The sequence below is a fragment of the Gavia stellata genome, chromosome 1 (genome assembly GCF_030936135.1).
Source record: "Gavia stellata isolate bGavSte3 chromosome 1, bGavSte3.hap2, whole genome shotgun sequence".
Classification (NCBI taxonomy): domain Eukaryota; kingdom Metazoa; phylum Chordata; class Aves; order Gaviiformes; family Gaviidae; genus Gavia; species Gavia stellata.
In genome coordinates this window covers 80,929,374-80,947,034 of record NC_082594.1, presented here as the reverse complement: position 1 = coordinate 80,947,034, position 17,661 = coordinate 80,929,374, and the positions used below count along the sequence as shown (strand labels likewise).

At 41.5% G+C, this 17,661-nt stretch overlaps 1 protein-coding gene across 1 annotated transcript; it reads left to right on the top strand.

Annotated features, from left to right (window-relative positions):
* Window positions 1-1,528: 1,528 nt before the first annotated feature.
* On the top strand, window positions 1,529-14,693 carry GPR143 (G protein-coupled receptor 143). Its single transcript, XM_009820607.2, has 8 exons — window positions 1,529-1,772; window positions 3,456-3,565; window positions 6,549-6,643; window positions 8,177-8,269; window positions 8,777-8,886; window positions 10,256-10,364; window positions 12,822-12,939; window positions 14,394-14,693. The coding sequence occupies exons 1-8, from the start codon at window positions 1,529-1,531 to the stop codon at window positions 14,691-14,693; spliced, it is 1,179 nt and encodes a 392-aa protein (XP_009818909.1).
* The last annotated feature ends 2,968 nt before the right edge of the window (window positions 14,694-17,661 follow it).

Here is a 17,661-nt window from a genome sequence, read left to right as displayed (position 1 = left end):
GATGGACACCGGTGTGCAGGAGCCTGAATCTGCAAGCTAACATCCTGCTCTTCAGGTGACATAGCCCAAGCAGAGCACTGGGGAGTCCCCTTGGAGCAGGCTGGGTGCACGCTCGACATGCCTCGCAGCTTGGGCTCCAGCTGCCACCCAAGCCCTGCTGTGGCCGTCATGCACCGAGAGGCTGCACGGCCCCCACCAGCAGTCAACAGGCTGTTGAGCTTGGTGGGGTTCATTCTTGCACTGGGATCAAGTATATAAGGTGTCTTCTGTAACGAAGACCTTGTCAGGTACCAGTTTTCTCAGGACTGGCAACTGTTTTCTCTACTGAGGGCAAACATACTGGCTGAAGCCTCAGTGTTTAATATCCCCTGCACGTACAACATCTCACTGTCATTCATCAGGCCTTCATAATTTCTGCTAAAAAAATAAGCTGGGCCATTGGAAAAAAATAACTAAAGGGTTAGGTCATTTGTTCTTATAAGGACTAATTATAAAATCCATGACTGTGTTATTTAACATCGAGTTCACTTCAAGTCTGTTGGCAATGCTCCCTACTGTATTTCCTGAACGTGTTCCTACAAACAAGCTTTCTGGAGGGATGAGGGCTGGCGCAAGGAGTTTGCAACTCAGCTGAGAGGGGAGAGTTAATTTTTGTATTTATGAGTATTATGAGTATTTGATGCTGTGTCTAATAGGAGCCCTGACTTAAAGGATATTGTCTAGCTTATAAAGTAAAAACAAATATTACAGGTCAAATTCCTGTTTTCATATTAAACCCTTACCAAAAAAACCCCAAAACTTGAGAAATCAGAAGTCCTGGAATTTTCCCTGTCAAACTGATCTGATGCAGCCAGTATAGACTAAAGAGAAGACTTTCTGTGCTTGTGGTTTAAATAGGATGAGGTTAATATTGTCTTCTTAGATATAATCTCTTTCTACGGTGATAGGATATCGTGTTTCTAATTTTAATTAAAGAGATGGGTGGGTTGGATCACTAAAATTTAGATTTGGGTTAGGGTGTGGATTTGTAGCCCTGCTCCTCCCTGTAAAGGCTGGGACTACTTGTGCCTGGACTCATCTTTTCAATTAATTTGCAGTAATTAAAGGGTGTTGTGTGGGATGGGGCTAAAGAGAAACACAATTAAAATGTAATGCTTCTCCTTTGGTATCTGCATCCTTATTTATTTTAAACCATCTTCAGTGCTCTGGTGAGTTTTAGTCTTCCTGTATCACATACTGTGCAAGCAGAAATATGTGAGTGAACTGTTGCCAATGGCTCTGAGCAAGCATGGGGCATGTTTCAGATTACACTGTGCTTTCTTGTTTGGATCTGATCTTGCTAGGAGAGGCTGAGAAAGGCAGCTCTAGGGGATTTACTTCTAGCAGCAGCAGCAACACATGATCCATCAATCGCGTGATTCTCACCACCGAGGACTAATGGGGAGGGTGAAGAAAAAGTGAACGCTGCCTTGGGAAAGCAACAGTATTTTCTTCTGCTCGTGGGACCCCTCCACCAGCTGGACGCTTCATGGCTTCTCCCAGGTTAGAAACCTACTGCTGCCCGAACCGGGATGCGGCTACACAGCTAGTGATGAACTTTCAGCCTGAAGTCTTCTGTGGAGTTTGCATTGGCAGTGCCTCCATCAGTCTGCTACTGACCATCCTGCAGCTCCTGCCGAAGAAGGGTCAGAGCCCGCGAAAGATGCCCAAAGCCTCCTCCTCTTCCACCATCCTTCTCCTTATCTCCATTTGTGACATCCTTGGTGGTTTAGGTAAGCGCCAGCTTGATGTCCCTCACCCTTGCTGTAGCAGGCTCTTGTTGCTCTGAGGTACCACAGCCAAATGCAGCTGGTGAGTGGACAACAGAGATTTCTGAGGGAAACATGCTATATGTATTCACAGGAAGATTTGGGCTAAGTGAGATCAGAAAATGACGGGCCTTTGGGGCAGACAGGTCTTGTTTAATAGTTATATTTTAGAAGTAAAAGCTCTTGGCAAATCTAGACCTAAATCTCTGCTTTAAAACAAATTAAAATCCAGAACAGTGGCTGGTTCTCAGAGTAAGGCATAAAAGTGGAGGCGAGGCAGCACATTTAAAACTAAAGCTGACATCAAACACTTAGCCGATCCCTAGGACTACATTTGAAAAACACTTCCTATATGTCTTTAAATCCTCTCAGACCAAGTTTGCTGTCTTGTTCATGTGCCAGCCACTTCTCTGGGCACATCACATCGACAGCAAACGAGTTTGAATTGCAGCTGTAGAGAGATCATGCTGGACACAGGCTTTTGAAATGCGAGCAAAGCTCCCTTATCAAGGGCAACATGCTGCCCAGCCCCTGGCTGATAGGCTGGAGGAATAAAACAACAGAGACTAAACCAAAACTCATTAGTCAAAATGAAACTAATGTGTCTAAATCTGTCCCGTCAGTCTATGGCATTTACTGCCAAATTAGATATAAATTACCATGACACATCCTATGAAAATACAGGATGGGTTTGTTTCTACAACGTTTTTGCCCTCACATCAGATAACAGAAGTAGTGCTGTTTTGTAAGTCTCACTGCCTGGGGAGGGAGTGGGATTTCAGGTCTTTTCCCCTTTCATACCTAGCCAGGTTCTCTCATGGTACATAATAAGTGCCAATATTCAAACAAACGATAGAGGGGGGAAATAAAGAGACATATGGAAAAAATGTGTGTGCATTCACCTGGAAAAGGTCCTTTCAGTCAGGTGGTGCCAGCAATAGATAAAGTTATTTTTCTGCCTTTCACTGTCAAACTCAAACTAATTATCCATCATTGTCTTTGAATTAGAATCACTTTGGTGGGTGGAAAACCATTCTCTCCTGGTGGGAGACCTGGTGGGTTTGTTCTGCTGTATGTTGGTGTTTTAATGCCTATTTCGAGCCAACCCAGAAAATCTCACTAACAAACTGTAAGTTCATTTTAAAAAATGGGTATTGTTCTCATGTAATTCCAAAGCCCTGCTTTGTTCGGTCCTGTGACAGAGAGGAAAAGAGCTGCTTGTAAAAATGAAGACAGTGAAAAGTAGGAAATACCTTTTTTCTTCAGTGGGGGATTATAGAGAAATGAATGTTAGCATATAAATATATATCGGTAAAATTGTAAATAGTTAGTTACTGGTTTATGTCAATCTGTTAAATGCTACACGATTTATTTTAGGGAAGAGCGTGACAGTATCTGTAAGTAAGTGAGATTTTAATCTACGTAACATTTCAAGTCCCAGCAGTTTCAGACTCTTGGGACTACTTTCCCTAAGCGATTACACCGATGTTTAAATAGCGCAGTTGTTCCTGCTCTGCTCCTCTGCAGCTGGAGGCTTGCTGTGAATGCACAAATCTGGGCTGCGATGTGAACTATGCGGCCGGGAAGAAGCATGTGACTCAAATCACGCCAGCAGATTCAAAGCATTAATACATTTTTTTTGTTTAGGTATGATCTTCCGGTCAAGTGTATGGCTAGGCTTCCCAGGCTTCATAGCTGACATTTCTGTGGTGAACGGGACCGACATGTGGCCTTCTGCTTTCTGTGTGGGGAGCGCGGTAGGTACAGAGATCGTCTCCCCTTCCTCCTGCTCCCAGTTGACAGTCCCTCATCGTGAGGAGTCTGAAAGGCAAACCACTGTGTCCAAAAGGAAAGTCAGCTGTGAGTCAGAGCCTGGATATGATGGTTTCAGCCTCTGCCACACCCCTGCAAGTGCATTCATGCCTCCCGCTGAAAGCCTGGCTCAGGGCGGGCAGGGTGCTAGCTGCCGCACGGTGCGTCTGAGAGCACAGGGCAACGCAGGTCACACTGGTCCCAAGCTTTTTGTGGTACTCGCTCATTGCAGGAGTGCTGGGATAGTGGAGGGCAGGCCTGTACTGAAGTCAGGGGTATGGAGGCATCAGGGTACAGACATTCCCGAACGGGATGTGGAATCACTGGCTTGATTTGCGCTAATACCCCGGCAGTTCCATCGCACCCGCAGCACGAACGTATGTGCCCACCTTCCCCAGCAGACATTGCAATCCGCACTGTGGCATATTGTCAGGATTGACTGAAACCAGCAACTCAGGTAGCTTAAATTATCTTCTGCAGTGTGAGAGTGTGTGTTATAGACACACAAGGGCTGCAAGAGAAATATACCCAAAGATGCGAAACTGCTGCAGAAGGTCCGTCCCTGCCATGCAGGATAACAGCTCAGATTGCTGTTTATATGGGCACTCAGCAATGACTGCATCTGGCCTAGTCTAATTAAGTACCTTCTGGATTAAAAAAAATAGAATAAGAAAATGTAAATGCATTCCAAAAGTGCAGATTGAAACTCGATTTCAAATATTACAATTACAATACTATCTGAGACATGTAATTTGAGTTTATTGTACAAGAAAAAGCCATGTTTCTACCAAAACATGGAGAATGACAAATAAGACAGATCATCGCTTTACCCAAATTCAATAGGAACGTAGGGTGCCCAACGAATCAATGCATGAGCAATAAGAGTATTAGCTTTACAATTCAAAGTTTACAATATAGAAGAGGATATGCTTCATGTAAACAAAATTATTCAGCTTCAGTAGTTTTTAAATAAAACAATATGTGCCAAAATGCAACTCACTGTACCTTACATGCCTCTATAATGGCAATTTCAGACATGATGGTGTTGTGCTATAGAAGCAAATATGACTTGTATGCATCTACCGACTCTCAATTCCATCATAGATGTTTAAGTTTTGCTTATTAGATGCAAATGTTGATTTTTTTTCTTTGAGGAAGGGGAAACCAACAACATCAATATCTTGTAGCAAGAATGTCCTATTCAAAAACCATGTTTCCCTGTGTCTTAAATTTCACTTTCTGGCCTTTAACATAAAAAATAGTATTTTTAAACAGTGACAAAGGTATTATATGCAGACTGTTTATTTTTCATTTGGATCTCAGGTTAGATGGCAAGCAGCATAGCGGTCTACCACAATTTTTATTTTCCCTTTCTTGGGCTCCAGCAAAGTGCTGTAATTTGAGTCACTTGCTAAATTTAGGTTTAATTATATTGGAATGAAAAATAACCCTCCTTCCTCTCACTTCCCCTAACATATTCTCATGTGAGTTAATAAAATATTTCTGATTCTATTTTATTTTTCCTTTTAGTACTATTGTTTTATTTCACTTAACCACAAGCCAATACAAACTCCAAGTAGTGAGGCTTTTACGCATCTCCTTTGAATAACACCCTCTGGTTTGCAAAGGGGTACCCTCTCAGGCACTGTAGCAAGATGTGTCATTTTGCTAAAAAGTGAGATAGCTTATGAAGATTTTGGTTTTAAGGGTATCTGATTTATATTATTTTTGGAGACAGTTTTGTCTATGTTGGATTTTCTGAGTGGAAAGACCCCGCAGTTTATTTTTATATGTGTGTGTGTATGTATAGTAAATTGTGCATTTTTCAACTGCAGCAAATATGTAGAAGTGCAGATGAAGTTACATGCTGAATGCTATGGATAAAGTGCATTAGAAAGAAGACTGGAATTTTATTTTCTGGCTCCTGTGCACTAGGAAAATGTCATGGTGTTTGAATTAAATACTGAATAATTTGTGCCGCAAATGACTAGAGGTAGGGTCTACACCCATGGTGAAAGGAAATATTTCCCAGCTTGATTTGCCTTTTGGAGGAAGGAATGGTAGATCTCTCTTCATGGACATTTGGCTCAGTAACAAGTATGTTGGTTTCCAGCTGTAAAATGATGCTCCTATGGAGCCATGATAAAGGATATTCAGATAAGAACTGAAAGAGGGCTCGGAGGGAAGGTAATCTGAATATTAAAATAGTTCCAGACTATTACAAAGAGCCAGCTCCTATGGGGAAGAAATTTGGAATTTATAAACGATAGCAAAGAAAGGCCACTTATCTTATATAGGCTCATGGGAAAAATGCATAGGGTCAGCTCATGAACGCTGTGGAATTTAACTTGACTTGAACCTGTTTCCTTTGGATTTTTATTGAAGAAATCAGTCAGGAAGTTCAGTATGGATAGTTTTTCCAGAGGGTGAGTGATATTTTTCTTAACAACCTTTTTTTCTTAATAACTGTTCCCTGAATCTGGTTCTTATGCATGGAGAAAACACCCGCTACATGCAGACCCCATGATGCATAGGCACACTGTGGTGATGGCTGACCTCGGATGTATTTTCATGCCTCAGTTACTGAGAAACTACTAAAATTGTAACCTAAAATTAAAACATCCTCACTATAAATTTCTTCGGGCTTCACTCACGACATTGAGGGTTAGGACTGGAGAGGTAAATAACAGGTTTTCTAAACAACAGAATAAGCTGTGAAAGCAAATGCTGTTCAATTTAGCTATGACTTCACCTGTTGGCTACAGCAATTTTTTTTGTGATTTTGAATAAGGTTTCATACTTCATAATCTCAGGTGGAAAATACACACATTTTAAAGAACAAATCACCAGGCTAAAGGTTTGAGTCCCTCCCTGTCCCCAGTGGTACCTGAGAAGCAGCTGTGACATTTGGCATTTTTTTCCCTGCAGATGTGGATCCAGCTATTATATAGCGCTGTCTTCTGGTGGTTGTTTTGCTATGCCGTTGATTCTTACTTGGTGGTAAGAAGATCAGCTGGACTGAGGTACCCGAGTTAAAGCTCTGAATTTGTTATTTTCCTTCCAACACTGTATGTCCTTGTTCGACTGCAGCTATCTAAGTGTGTAAGTGAAGCTTGTACAAACATCTGATGTCCATATGGTTACCAGGTAATGATACAGATGAGTGGTGGGCTAAGTGCTTAAATTGCCATGGCAATGCTCAGATACTGAGTTGTTTATGTCCAACTGGAATTTAAATCTAACAACGCAATTAATTTAACCTTTGGAAAAATAGGGAGCAGATCAGGCTCTATAAACTTTATTGCAGCAAGATAACTATTTTTGTCCCTACTCCATACCTGAAATTGATTCTTGTGGCAAAAAAAGTGTTATCCTGAAAATAAAAAAGTGGGAAGGGGAAAGTGCTGAATTTCATATAGTTCATTCTCCAGGTTTTTTTCTCAGATTTTCTATTTTATCCACTTCTCAGTGTCGTCATTATTACACTTCTGATCACATCTGTAAAGTCTTTAAGAAGAACAATATGTATTTACTATACATTTTTCTGCAATGTCTTGTAACAGAAGAACCTAAACCCTTTGAAAAGTACCATGCTTTTAATGCCAGACAGAAAATACCAAGTGTTTCTAAGTTGGTTGTTAGGATAAGCTACCCAGGGAAGTGGTGGAGTCACCCTCACTGGAGGTGTTCAAGGAACGTGTGGACGTGGCATTGTGGGACATGATTTAATGGGCATGGTGGTGTTGGTTGATGGTTGGACTTGATGATCTTACAGGTCTTTTCCAACCTTAGTGATTCTGTGTGATTCTGTGTGAAGGGCAAAATGACTTTCAGTTGCTACTGCTAAACATGGAATTATGTGACTCTGTTCCCAGAAGATACTGAGCAATCGGGTACTGAAGACATGGTTCTTCTGGCAGATGTTATCACTATGGGGATTTTTGAGTTAACTTCAACCTGTGGAGGATAAACCTGATTTTGTGAAGTCCCATAGTTCTACTCTGAAACAATAGGGACCTACCTCCTTTCCCCATCCCTGTTAACCAAAAACATCATGTGTATTTGGGCTTGATTCTAAGATCAGAGTAAACAACGGAAGACTTTCTACACACAGAGCTCTGAATCTCCCTAAGATGGGAGCAGTATCCAACTCTGAAAGTTAAAGATAATTCTCTGCAAATTACAGAAGGGTGGTTTATTTGACTGTTCGGCTCCATTCTTAAGTCTTAATCCCCTAATTTGCTCTCTGCAGGAGAAATGAAGGATGCAGGGGTTCCTTCTGGAGATCTGGGGATAAGGGAAAGGCTTTCTACCCTACAGGTTGGAGGACACAGGATTTCTGTATGCAAGACTCAACAACTGCTTTGGCTCATCCTTTTTCTGAAGGGCCCCCCCACCCCACCTGCTTTCCTTAGTTTAATGTACTGCCAGTGTTGTTCTGCACCATTTCATACCTGTAAAGCTCTGTTTGAATGAAGGTCCTATTTTTATGTTGCACTGTGGAAAGTATAAGGTTTGGTATCTTTAATTACGCCTGTCCTGTTTGGTGCCTGCAGTACGATTGTGCTGTACCACATGATGACGTGGGGTCTTGCAGTGATGCTCTGCGTGGAGGGAATTGCACTGCTTTACTACCCTTCTCTCTCCAGGTAAGCAGGGCTCTGGGAACACACTGTGAAATCATAGTGGTCTCTGGTCATTTGAATGTCTTTTGGTCAGCTTTAGAGGCAGTCATCCAAATGTTGGGCTTTTTTGATCTTTGACAAGCACGTCCCACTGAGTCAGTGAGTATTCTAGAAATACCTGCCTGGGTTTCAGGGGGCCCTGAAGAAGTATGCCAGGCAATGCAGGCACTTGGGACTGCACAATGCTGCAGCACTGTGATACAGCTTCTGCTACGAGCCACTGTTCTCCCACTCCTGGTTTTAGCTTTGTATTTGTTCCTTTAAATTTGAGAAAAATGCACAGGCAGCGCATATTAAAAATTAACTTTGTGTCCCATGTGAACGGGTGCTGAAGGTCTGTGAGTTAAAAGTTTAGTGTCTATTTGCTTAATTCCTTTTATTTTTTTAAGATAAAGATGATATATATAAAATAGCCAGAACTATCAGATGTGCAAAAAAAATATGCATAAGCTGTTCATGATTTCTTCTCAGCTGTGAAAATGGCTTGGAGCACGCAATCCCACATTACATCACAACCTATGCCCCACTCCTGCTAGTGCTGGTCGTCAACCCAATCCTGTTTAGGAGGACAGTATCAGCAGGTATGTTCTTAATGGCCAGCATCAATCAGTATGTGTTCTTCAGCGATTTAACAATACCGTAAAAAGTCATGCCTGTGTATTCAGTGATGTGGGATAGCTCCTCATTAAATCGTAAAGATACAGCAAAGGGTGGGAGGGAGCTGCCTATTGAAATAAAGATACCATCTTGATGGGAAATTTGCCCTAGAGACACACTCTGATGATGTACTCAAGCTATGTTGTTATAAACATCTACTTCAGATTGGCAAAGGTGTTTCTATGTTACTAAATTACTCTTGATTTAAAGTATTTGAGGCAGTGTATAGTGGATGCTTAACTCTACCATAGTATTGGTACCAAACTGGACTTTGGAATGTAATTTATTCTGATTTACAGATAATGTTGGTGAGATCTGATAGTTGATTTAACTTCTTGGCAGCCCTGGAGCTAAAAAAATAAAAAAATATGATGAGAATTTTGTTACTCCTGATTCTGAGATTATGAAACAAATGGGAGTTGTACACAATTCAGATGGGACCTTGAAGTTCCCATTTAAGTTATTATCCAGTGCTTTGAAGAAATGAGGCTGAAAAAAAGCCACAGATTCAATGCATTCTTTGCATGTAATATGACCAGTGCTAGATGTTTGCTAGCACTGAATTCATACTTATCATCTACACATTGAATATATAAAAACAGCAACAGAAGACCTTGTATTCTCAGTTTAGTCTTCATCCCATCTATCCTGCGTCTCTCAGTAATACTCATTTTCAAAGCAAGAGTTGTTCCTTTAAAAATTTGTTCCTATAAAAAGTTGCTCTTTTTATGGGAAAATACACACCAAATATATTTGTGTTTATGCATATGTATATTCCTTGTGATATCTGAACAGCATGTGGCATAACTGTCTATTTTTGCTGACATCACACCATTAAGTTTTAGAGGTGTAGCCAATGCTGTATCTATCAATTGCACAATGAAATACAATGTGCATAATAGGTTAGAATGTATTCTATTTTAGTCTAAACATCACCTAATAAATATATCATTATATCACACATTATATAGAAGTTGTAAGGACTACCTTTTGTTATAAAAGAAAAGTATGTTAACTGTACTATTTTCTATTTTCAGTGGGACTGAGAGAAGAAAAAGCAGCTGGTGGGATATCACTCATTTTAGGAATCCATAATGGATGTACTTCTTTTCCTTTAGTATTAGGCTATATGTGAGAGTCCTTGATGATGGTCCTTCCAGCTTCTGAACTGCTGCTGGAGTCAAATCCATCCATTCCTTTGTTCCCTCTTTACAGACATCTATCTTCTGGATCCTTGTGCCTATAACTAACAAGATACACATATATTAATGAAAATAATTGTATGCTTTCCAGTTGCCTCCTTACTGAAAGGGAGACAAGGGATTTACACAGAGAATGAGAGACGTCTGGGGACAGAAATCCAGATCCGCTTCTTCAAGATTATGCTGGTATTTGTTATTTGGTAAGAGGTGCATTATTTTGTTTTAAACTGTCTTTTTCCCAGCTGGAGAGGGTTGGGGACGAGAATAGAGTCTAATGAGTTGCTTCATTCCATGCTTGGAAGGGAGGGTGTCTAAGGAAGAAGTAGTTCTAAACTAGTTCACAAAGTAGCTGAATCACTCATGTAGCATCACAAGGCTGCAAGGAAATGATAAAAATGTTTAATCACCGGGAAAACAATAACCCCAATAAACAATAGCAAAAAAACCAAGACTACTTAGAGCCTCTTGTCACCAAACACATTACTGAAAACCTACAACAAATATGCCTCTAAGACTGCCTTCCTGGCCCTGACTATGATTATATAATGCAGCCACCTCTGTGGTCTGCAGATCCCAAGTGTGTGAAAAAAGCATGGATATCAACTGGAAATACAGGGTTATATGCCAGAAAAGAAATCTCCATATGATTGTGTGTGAAATTTCTGATCGTTTAATCTTTTTTTTTAATATTCCATCTTCTTCCATAAAAATAGCACTTTGGGGTAGGACAGGAAAGAGATAGGGAGGAGAGGAGGGAGAGAGCAAGGGAAGTGGGGAAGGAGTGCACACCTCATCTCCAAATCCCTCCGCCTCTGCTCCAGCAGCACCATCCAGCAGAGTGGTGACTGGAACCGGAGGTACTGGCTGCACGCAACAAAACTGAGCTGAAATAGGACGTGCTGTTGGAGGAAACAGTTTCTACTGCAATCTCACAATTATCACACAGCAGTAAAGGCACCAGAAGGGGTGGTGAGCCACTCTACAAAGGTCTGTGCAATGACCTAGCAAGAAGTGGTCACTGCTGTCAAATGTTTACTACCTACATGGGTAACACAAGTGACAGGGGGAGGAAGGAAACGGTCCTGGAGTAATGAAATGACGTGGACAAACTTCACAGTCTCTACAACTACTTCGCTTTTCAATACGCAGGTGTATTAATGTACGTTACGTTGCTTTAAAAGGCTGAGCAGGGAGAAAGACTGCCTTTTTATCTTCTCCTGGCTGCTGTACACTGGAGTGCTCTTGAGGGAAATTATTGTCTTTTCTTGGGGAATAATTGAGTCCACTTGGCTCGGGAGAGAGGTTTCTAGTACAAAGGGTGGGGTAGCCAGCAGGAGAGGGGGAGAGAGACAGAAGGGAGCAAGCCTGCAGCATGGCTTCCTGGAAATTGTTGAAATAATGAGGAGCAGAGATTTAGCCAGGCTTCCAGGGCTGTGGAAAGAGTGAGCTTTATTCTGCAGCCCAGAGGCACCACAGAAGTGCGTTGCAACCTAAGGAATGGTGGCCAGCTTGCTGGTCTGGGAGCAAGCATGAAAGAAAGGACCAATTCCCCAAGGACACAGTGGGGACATTTGTTTATTTTCATTCTGTCACATTCTGGGCTTTCCTGTTAAAAAAAATAAACATGACTCTCCTTTTGGCTTTTGTTCTCCTGATAAAACATAAGCTTTAGAGTGTAAAAACTCTCTCCAAGGTTACTGTAGGGAAAGACTGAGGCAGTCCCATCTCAGAAGCTTAGGGAAGATGCCTTTGCATCCTAGAGGTCAAATATGAGATGAGTTAGTCAAAGACAGCAGGTTGGGTCAACATGGGGCAGAAGAGATGCCTGCAGATTTGGAGGGGAGAGGAGGAGGGTTTACACTGTGATAAAAATATAATTGCAAGAAGGACATGTGTAAGCCCCTTTAGAAAGTATGACATGGATGCTGATGGTTTCCTTTCTGACGCTGCAGTAGAACTATAAAGAAATGCTGGTCTGACTGTTTAGAAGTTATAAGAAGTTACAGTCATTTACTACAACCTTTATTTAGTGTAGAATATCCTCAGTTTCTTTCACAGGATGACATTTGATTATGCTTATCCTTCTTTGGAAACAGAAATTACCTTTATTCCAAAAAGTTGATGGCATTTGCAAGGATTTTAAAATCAACTTTGGTTTTGTTTTGTAGTTTTTTTATGTACATTTTGAAAGTCTGCTGTAATCTAACCCCGAAATTCTAACTCCAGCTAGAGTTTCTGCAGCCTTTTGCAACACCCAAGCATATATTTGGTTTCCTTATCTGTGAGCACTATCCTTTTAAGACATAAGCAAAAGAAGTCAGCATGCATGATGTTCCCGTTATGGATCACTGTTTTTAATCATCTCATTTTTATCCTGCAATTTACTGTTCTGCAGCAAGCTCAAATGATTAGGTTCTTGTTTGTTTGTTTGTTATATTGATTTCTTTGTCTAGGTCTGGGTAAGTGTCTGGTTTTTGATCTCAGAGACCTACTGGTCCCTTCAGATTGAGGCAACATTAAAAAAAAAATCTCACTCTCCTTATTGGTGATCCTAATTTCTATGATTTGAAATTAAGGCATACTTTACATATACATACACACACAGATATATATGTATAATTGTCTTGTTTTCTTCCTCTTCTTTATTCCTGCAATAGCTGGTCATCCAATATCATCAACGAGAGCCTTTTGTTCTACCTCGAAATGCAGCCAGATATCAATGAAATCCTCCTGAAAAACATCAGAAGTGCTGCACTGATCACATGGATTATAATGGTAGTTCAGCCATGACATTGCTTAGTCTTAGAAATTACTTTTATAAGACCGGTGGAACAGCACCAGTGTAGTGGGTGGCTTATGATTTTGGGGGATATAAACACTCTGAAAATCAAGGAAGAAAAGTAGAAAGTAAGAGAGAGGAAGGAGCAGTCACTGGGAGTGCTTTTCACATATAAACTTTGCCAAAAATATACCAAAGGCCAAGTTTTTCTCCCATTTACTGGAGTATGCATTCTCTCTGTAAGTGATTGATACCCGTTTTAAGATCCACAACAGACCACTACAATGATTTCTAGTCTAACCTTGCTAACCTCTGCCATAATGCAAGCTACAAAGTTTTAGCTCACGATTCCTGAAGGTTCCCCAATAAAATGGGCATTTTCTGGTAATTCTCTATTATACATTTCTTTATTATAAAGATAATTGCATCTTATGTCATGACTTTTGGATAATTATTTGGGAACAAATATATGAAAAATCTTGAAAGCAATGGACAAAAAATAGCTGTAAGATGCTGGCCTCTTACTGTACCTTACCTTCTTTTCTCTGTCTTTTTGACAAGGGATTTTTCAGAGATGACATCGCAGGTTCCTTTTCCAAGGGAGTTTATTCTGGAGTTGTTAAATACCTGTAAGGCCTGAGTATGCTTTGTGTAGTTAAGCTCTTGAGCCATTTTGTATTGAAGGGTTAAGTGATGCAACTGATTTGATACAACCTCCTCCTCTGACAAGGAGCGAACAGATTCATGTGACAGGGACCTTACTCCTGCTCACCTGCAGAGCAAGAGGTCAGGTCTAGGAACTGAGCTATTTTTTAAATTGGCTGTAAAAATAATTTGCTCTTTTCTCATGAGAAAAATGGAAAGCGCTAACGCCATTTACTTGCCAGGCATCCCACGGCACTGGGAACAGAGGCCATTTTTTTTTGAAATCGCTTGGGAGTTTCTTTTTCAGTGTCTCTCCCCATTTTTCCATCTGACTTTGATGGACATTTTCACTGGCTGAGGAATCTGCAGCAATTCCAGACAGATCAACTGCTGCTATTTTAAAAAACTTGACTCTGTGTGTGCTAGTGTCTCTCAGATATTTGACTTGGCTTCTAGTGAAAAATGTAGTATTTGCTTTTGTGAAGAAAAAAGTCTAGAGCTTGTGGGGAATGTTAAAAACACTCCAGGGGATTGGCGAACTAAAGTTCATGCTAGAAAAGCCATTCAGTGCTTGCTGTTCAGTGGGATGGCCTCAGCATATTGGAACAACAGGTCCTAGTATTTCACTCCAGCTTGTTTGTGTCTGAAATGGGAACAACATACACTTTTATTTGCATGCAAAGCACATCTTTTAAAGACAGCAGTTGTTCAGTGAAAGGGAAGTTGTTAATGCATGCAAAGTGTTTTGCTGGAGTTCAAAATGAAGCCTTGCTGGTGTAACTCCTGTTGCACTTCTCTTTCCTAGGGGGTTCTTAATCCAATGCAAGGCTTCCTCTTCACGTTAGCTTTCTATGGCTGGACAGGATGGAGGGTGGACCTGAAATGGCGGAAGAGAGAAATACCCTGGGAATCGATGTCCTCATCAACTGTGGGTGAAAATGCCTATCCCTCACCAGTGAACTACCAAAGCAACATCCATGATTCAAAGAAGATATCGATGACTGACAGCCAGCAGACCGATGAGGCTATAAGCATGTTGTCTGAAGGTAACACTAGCAGTGATGACAGGTTAACCAGGAGCTCTCCCATCTACCAGGGCTGGTAGTTTCTAGGTGCAGAGCTGGATCCCACTTCTCAAATTGTCAAGACTCATAAAACCATGTCACTGTGTGAACTGTTGCGTACTCTGGAATTAGGTTTGTGCCCAATGGCTTGATGGCATTTCCTATAATGTGCATGTTTGTGCGAGAGAGAGTGTGTGGAATGGGGAGAAATTATGGTTTATGTCTTCATTTGCCTTATGGGAGATGTGTTAAAAGGTATAAAAGCGTGATCATTTTTCAGCAGGAGGCTATCTCTGCAAAGATGTGTGTTACTTATGGTTCATTTTCCTCCATTTTGTTTTAATCTCTCTGGTAACGTCCATATGGTAGAAGAGTCTAGTGTTTAAATAAATGGACTATTAATATGTTGGGTTTTTAAATGTGTTGCCTTGCTTGCCTTGCTCAGCAAAAAATTCCTCACCTGGAATCACAGCTCTAGGATTTCTGAGACACCATTTCCAGCTTTGACACTCTGGTAAAACATTAGTGACAGCAAACTTTGACGTAAGCACAAATATTCCCTGTTGGTGTAGAATCTCACTGACATAGTCTTCTTTTAGCTTGTTTATATGAATTCTCAGTTTGGTTTTATCTAGGGAGCTGAAAGGCTTTTTTAAAAAGAAATCAAGCCCAGTCTAGGCTCCATAAACACTTCAGAATAATGGTTCCAGTTCACTCCTGGCTCAAGCAAAAATAACCCTTCAAACTGTCTTTTAGTATGGATTCAGTTTGATCCTTACATGTACTTGTCTAACATGATTATGGCTGTTAGGGGCAAGTGCATTAAGAGACAACGTTTGTAAAAAACACATAGATGATCTGAGTGCTCATCAAAAACCAGAATAAATAGAATCAATAGTCCTTTCTCTGAGGTGTGCTCTATTTTATGTCTTCATCTGCTGAATGAAGAGATATTAAATCCATGCTCCTTATCCTCTCATATACATACTTCTATCAGTGCAGTGCCCTAAGTACCTATATCCAAACAATTCCCTTGATTGGTTGAAAGTTAAGAAAAAATGATGGTCGTCTCTACCCCAGGCTTTTAACTTCATATCAAAAGTAGAAGTAGCATGATTTAAGTCTGGTTGTGCTGGAAGCTGTTTACAATACAGTTTGACTGATGGCACAGGGGGAGCCCCTTGACCCCAGGTAACCGCCCTCCCTTCCTTCAGCATGTGGCCAGGGCCGGGCATAAAACAAAACCTATTTTTTAAACGCTGTTCACCTCCACTTCGGCTGAACTTCACTGGCTGTCCACACCTTTCTTTTCCAAGACAGTTCAGTCTCAGCTATTGTCAAAAAAAGAAATACATTATTAAAGAAAGACAGCTAAAAGGTTAGTGCAATAATAGCATGAAGCTTAAGCTGCTGTGTTACTCAGGGAGTCCCAGGATGGTTAGAGAAGCAGGCTCAGCAGAAACTATACAGAAAAATATGGATTGGCTATTTTGAATAAATTGCCTTCTTGAACTAATCATTTAATACAAAGGTGTTAAACAATGATCCGATAATTATTTAGGCAGATCATTACAGAGCTGTGGTTGTTTTGTAGCAAATCTCTTACATTGTGCCCTGTAGAAACCTGTATGGTTTTATGGCTTTGTATTGCTGTTTTCGTTGTCAGAAATATTGGCAGGGCACCAGATCCTTTCTTTTCATCACACTAATTTCTTTCCTAGCCAAGCATGGAGAGAAAGCACGGGGACTTGGGAGCAAATGATACTGATCTTTATGAAACAGAGACCGCATTTTCGGTGCAATACTCATCACAGTAGGGTTCAAAAGAGCAGGAAAAAGGCGGAGGTGGAATCGTTGGTAAACCTTTTCAGATGCTAGGGTGTGGGCCAAGCTAAAACCAAATAAACAGCCTCTGGCTTCACGGGAATAGTCATGTGGCACAAAAGCACTTGGGAGGTGACAGGCTGCAGCAAGAGGCCCTGTGAGAGGCCTGAACAACTAATCCCTCCTTCCTTTCGCTGCTCCAGGGCATACATGGGACAGGGGACAGATGCGGTGCCCCGGCCCAGGCCCCCTGAGGCCATGAGCAGCCCCTGAGCAGTGCTGGGGGGCTGCTGGCGCTGAGGCACCCCTGCACTGGGGCAGCCTCCCGCAAGGGCTGCACTTTCTCCCTTCCTTTTCTTGTTCTTTCAAGGTAGTCCTTGGGATGTGTGTGGCTCTGTATTGGGATGTCATCATGAACGATTAGGACCCATCTGAGAGCTTAAAGACAACTAAGCTAATGCTGAGGCATTGGGAACATGAAACGGGGCATAGAAGAGCAAACCAACAGCAGTTTTTAACTTGCAAAAGAAGTAGGTGGGAGTAGAGTTTCCTCACCCGCTGTTACCAGCCTCTGGTGAATGTACACGAGACATTCCTCCATGTCTTAAGATGGGGCGATAATTGATTCTGCTCCTGTGCAACCATGACTGTATTTGATTTCCCCCCACACGGACCTTGTTCTTGCCTCACCGTTCAACAATTCAAGCAAAGCATTGCCTTCTCCGAGTGTTGCAGGGTGTGCCCGTCTCTTCCCATCAGGAGCATGCTTTTGAAGTGCATCTCCTGATTGCCCCCGCTACCTGTGCTTGCTGCATGCATGTCATGGGTCAGCACTGGTCTGCCACAGCCGGCTTCATTTCGGGGGAAACTAAGTGTGTGCTCCAAGGGTCAGCGAGGGCACGCTATAGACACTGTGTCTTGGACAGTATAGCTGTAACACCTAAGCACTAAACCTAAACACTGCCTTCTTAAATGTGCCAGCCACCCTCTCTTGATTGGATCCTTGTGCTTATCAGCATATAGAAAAACAACCTAGTTTTCATTTGGACAGTGATTTGTATCTGCATAGTCATCATAGTGTGTTCATTTTTACATCTGGATTTCTAGCCTATGATGGTACAAAGGGTTGCTTCAAAAATGCTTATTTTTAGGAGCGTGCTGGCAGGCTGCTTCTGGTGAATGTGC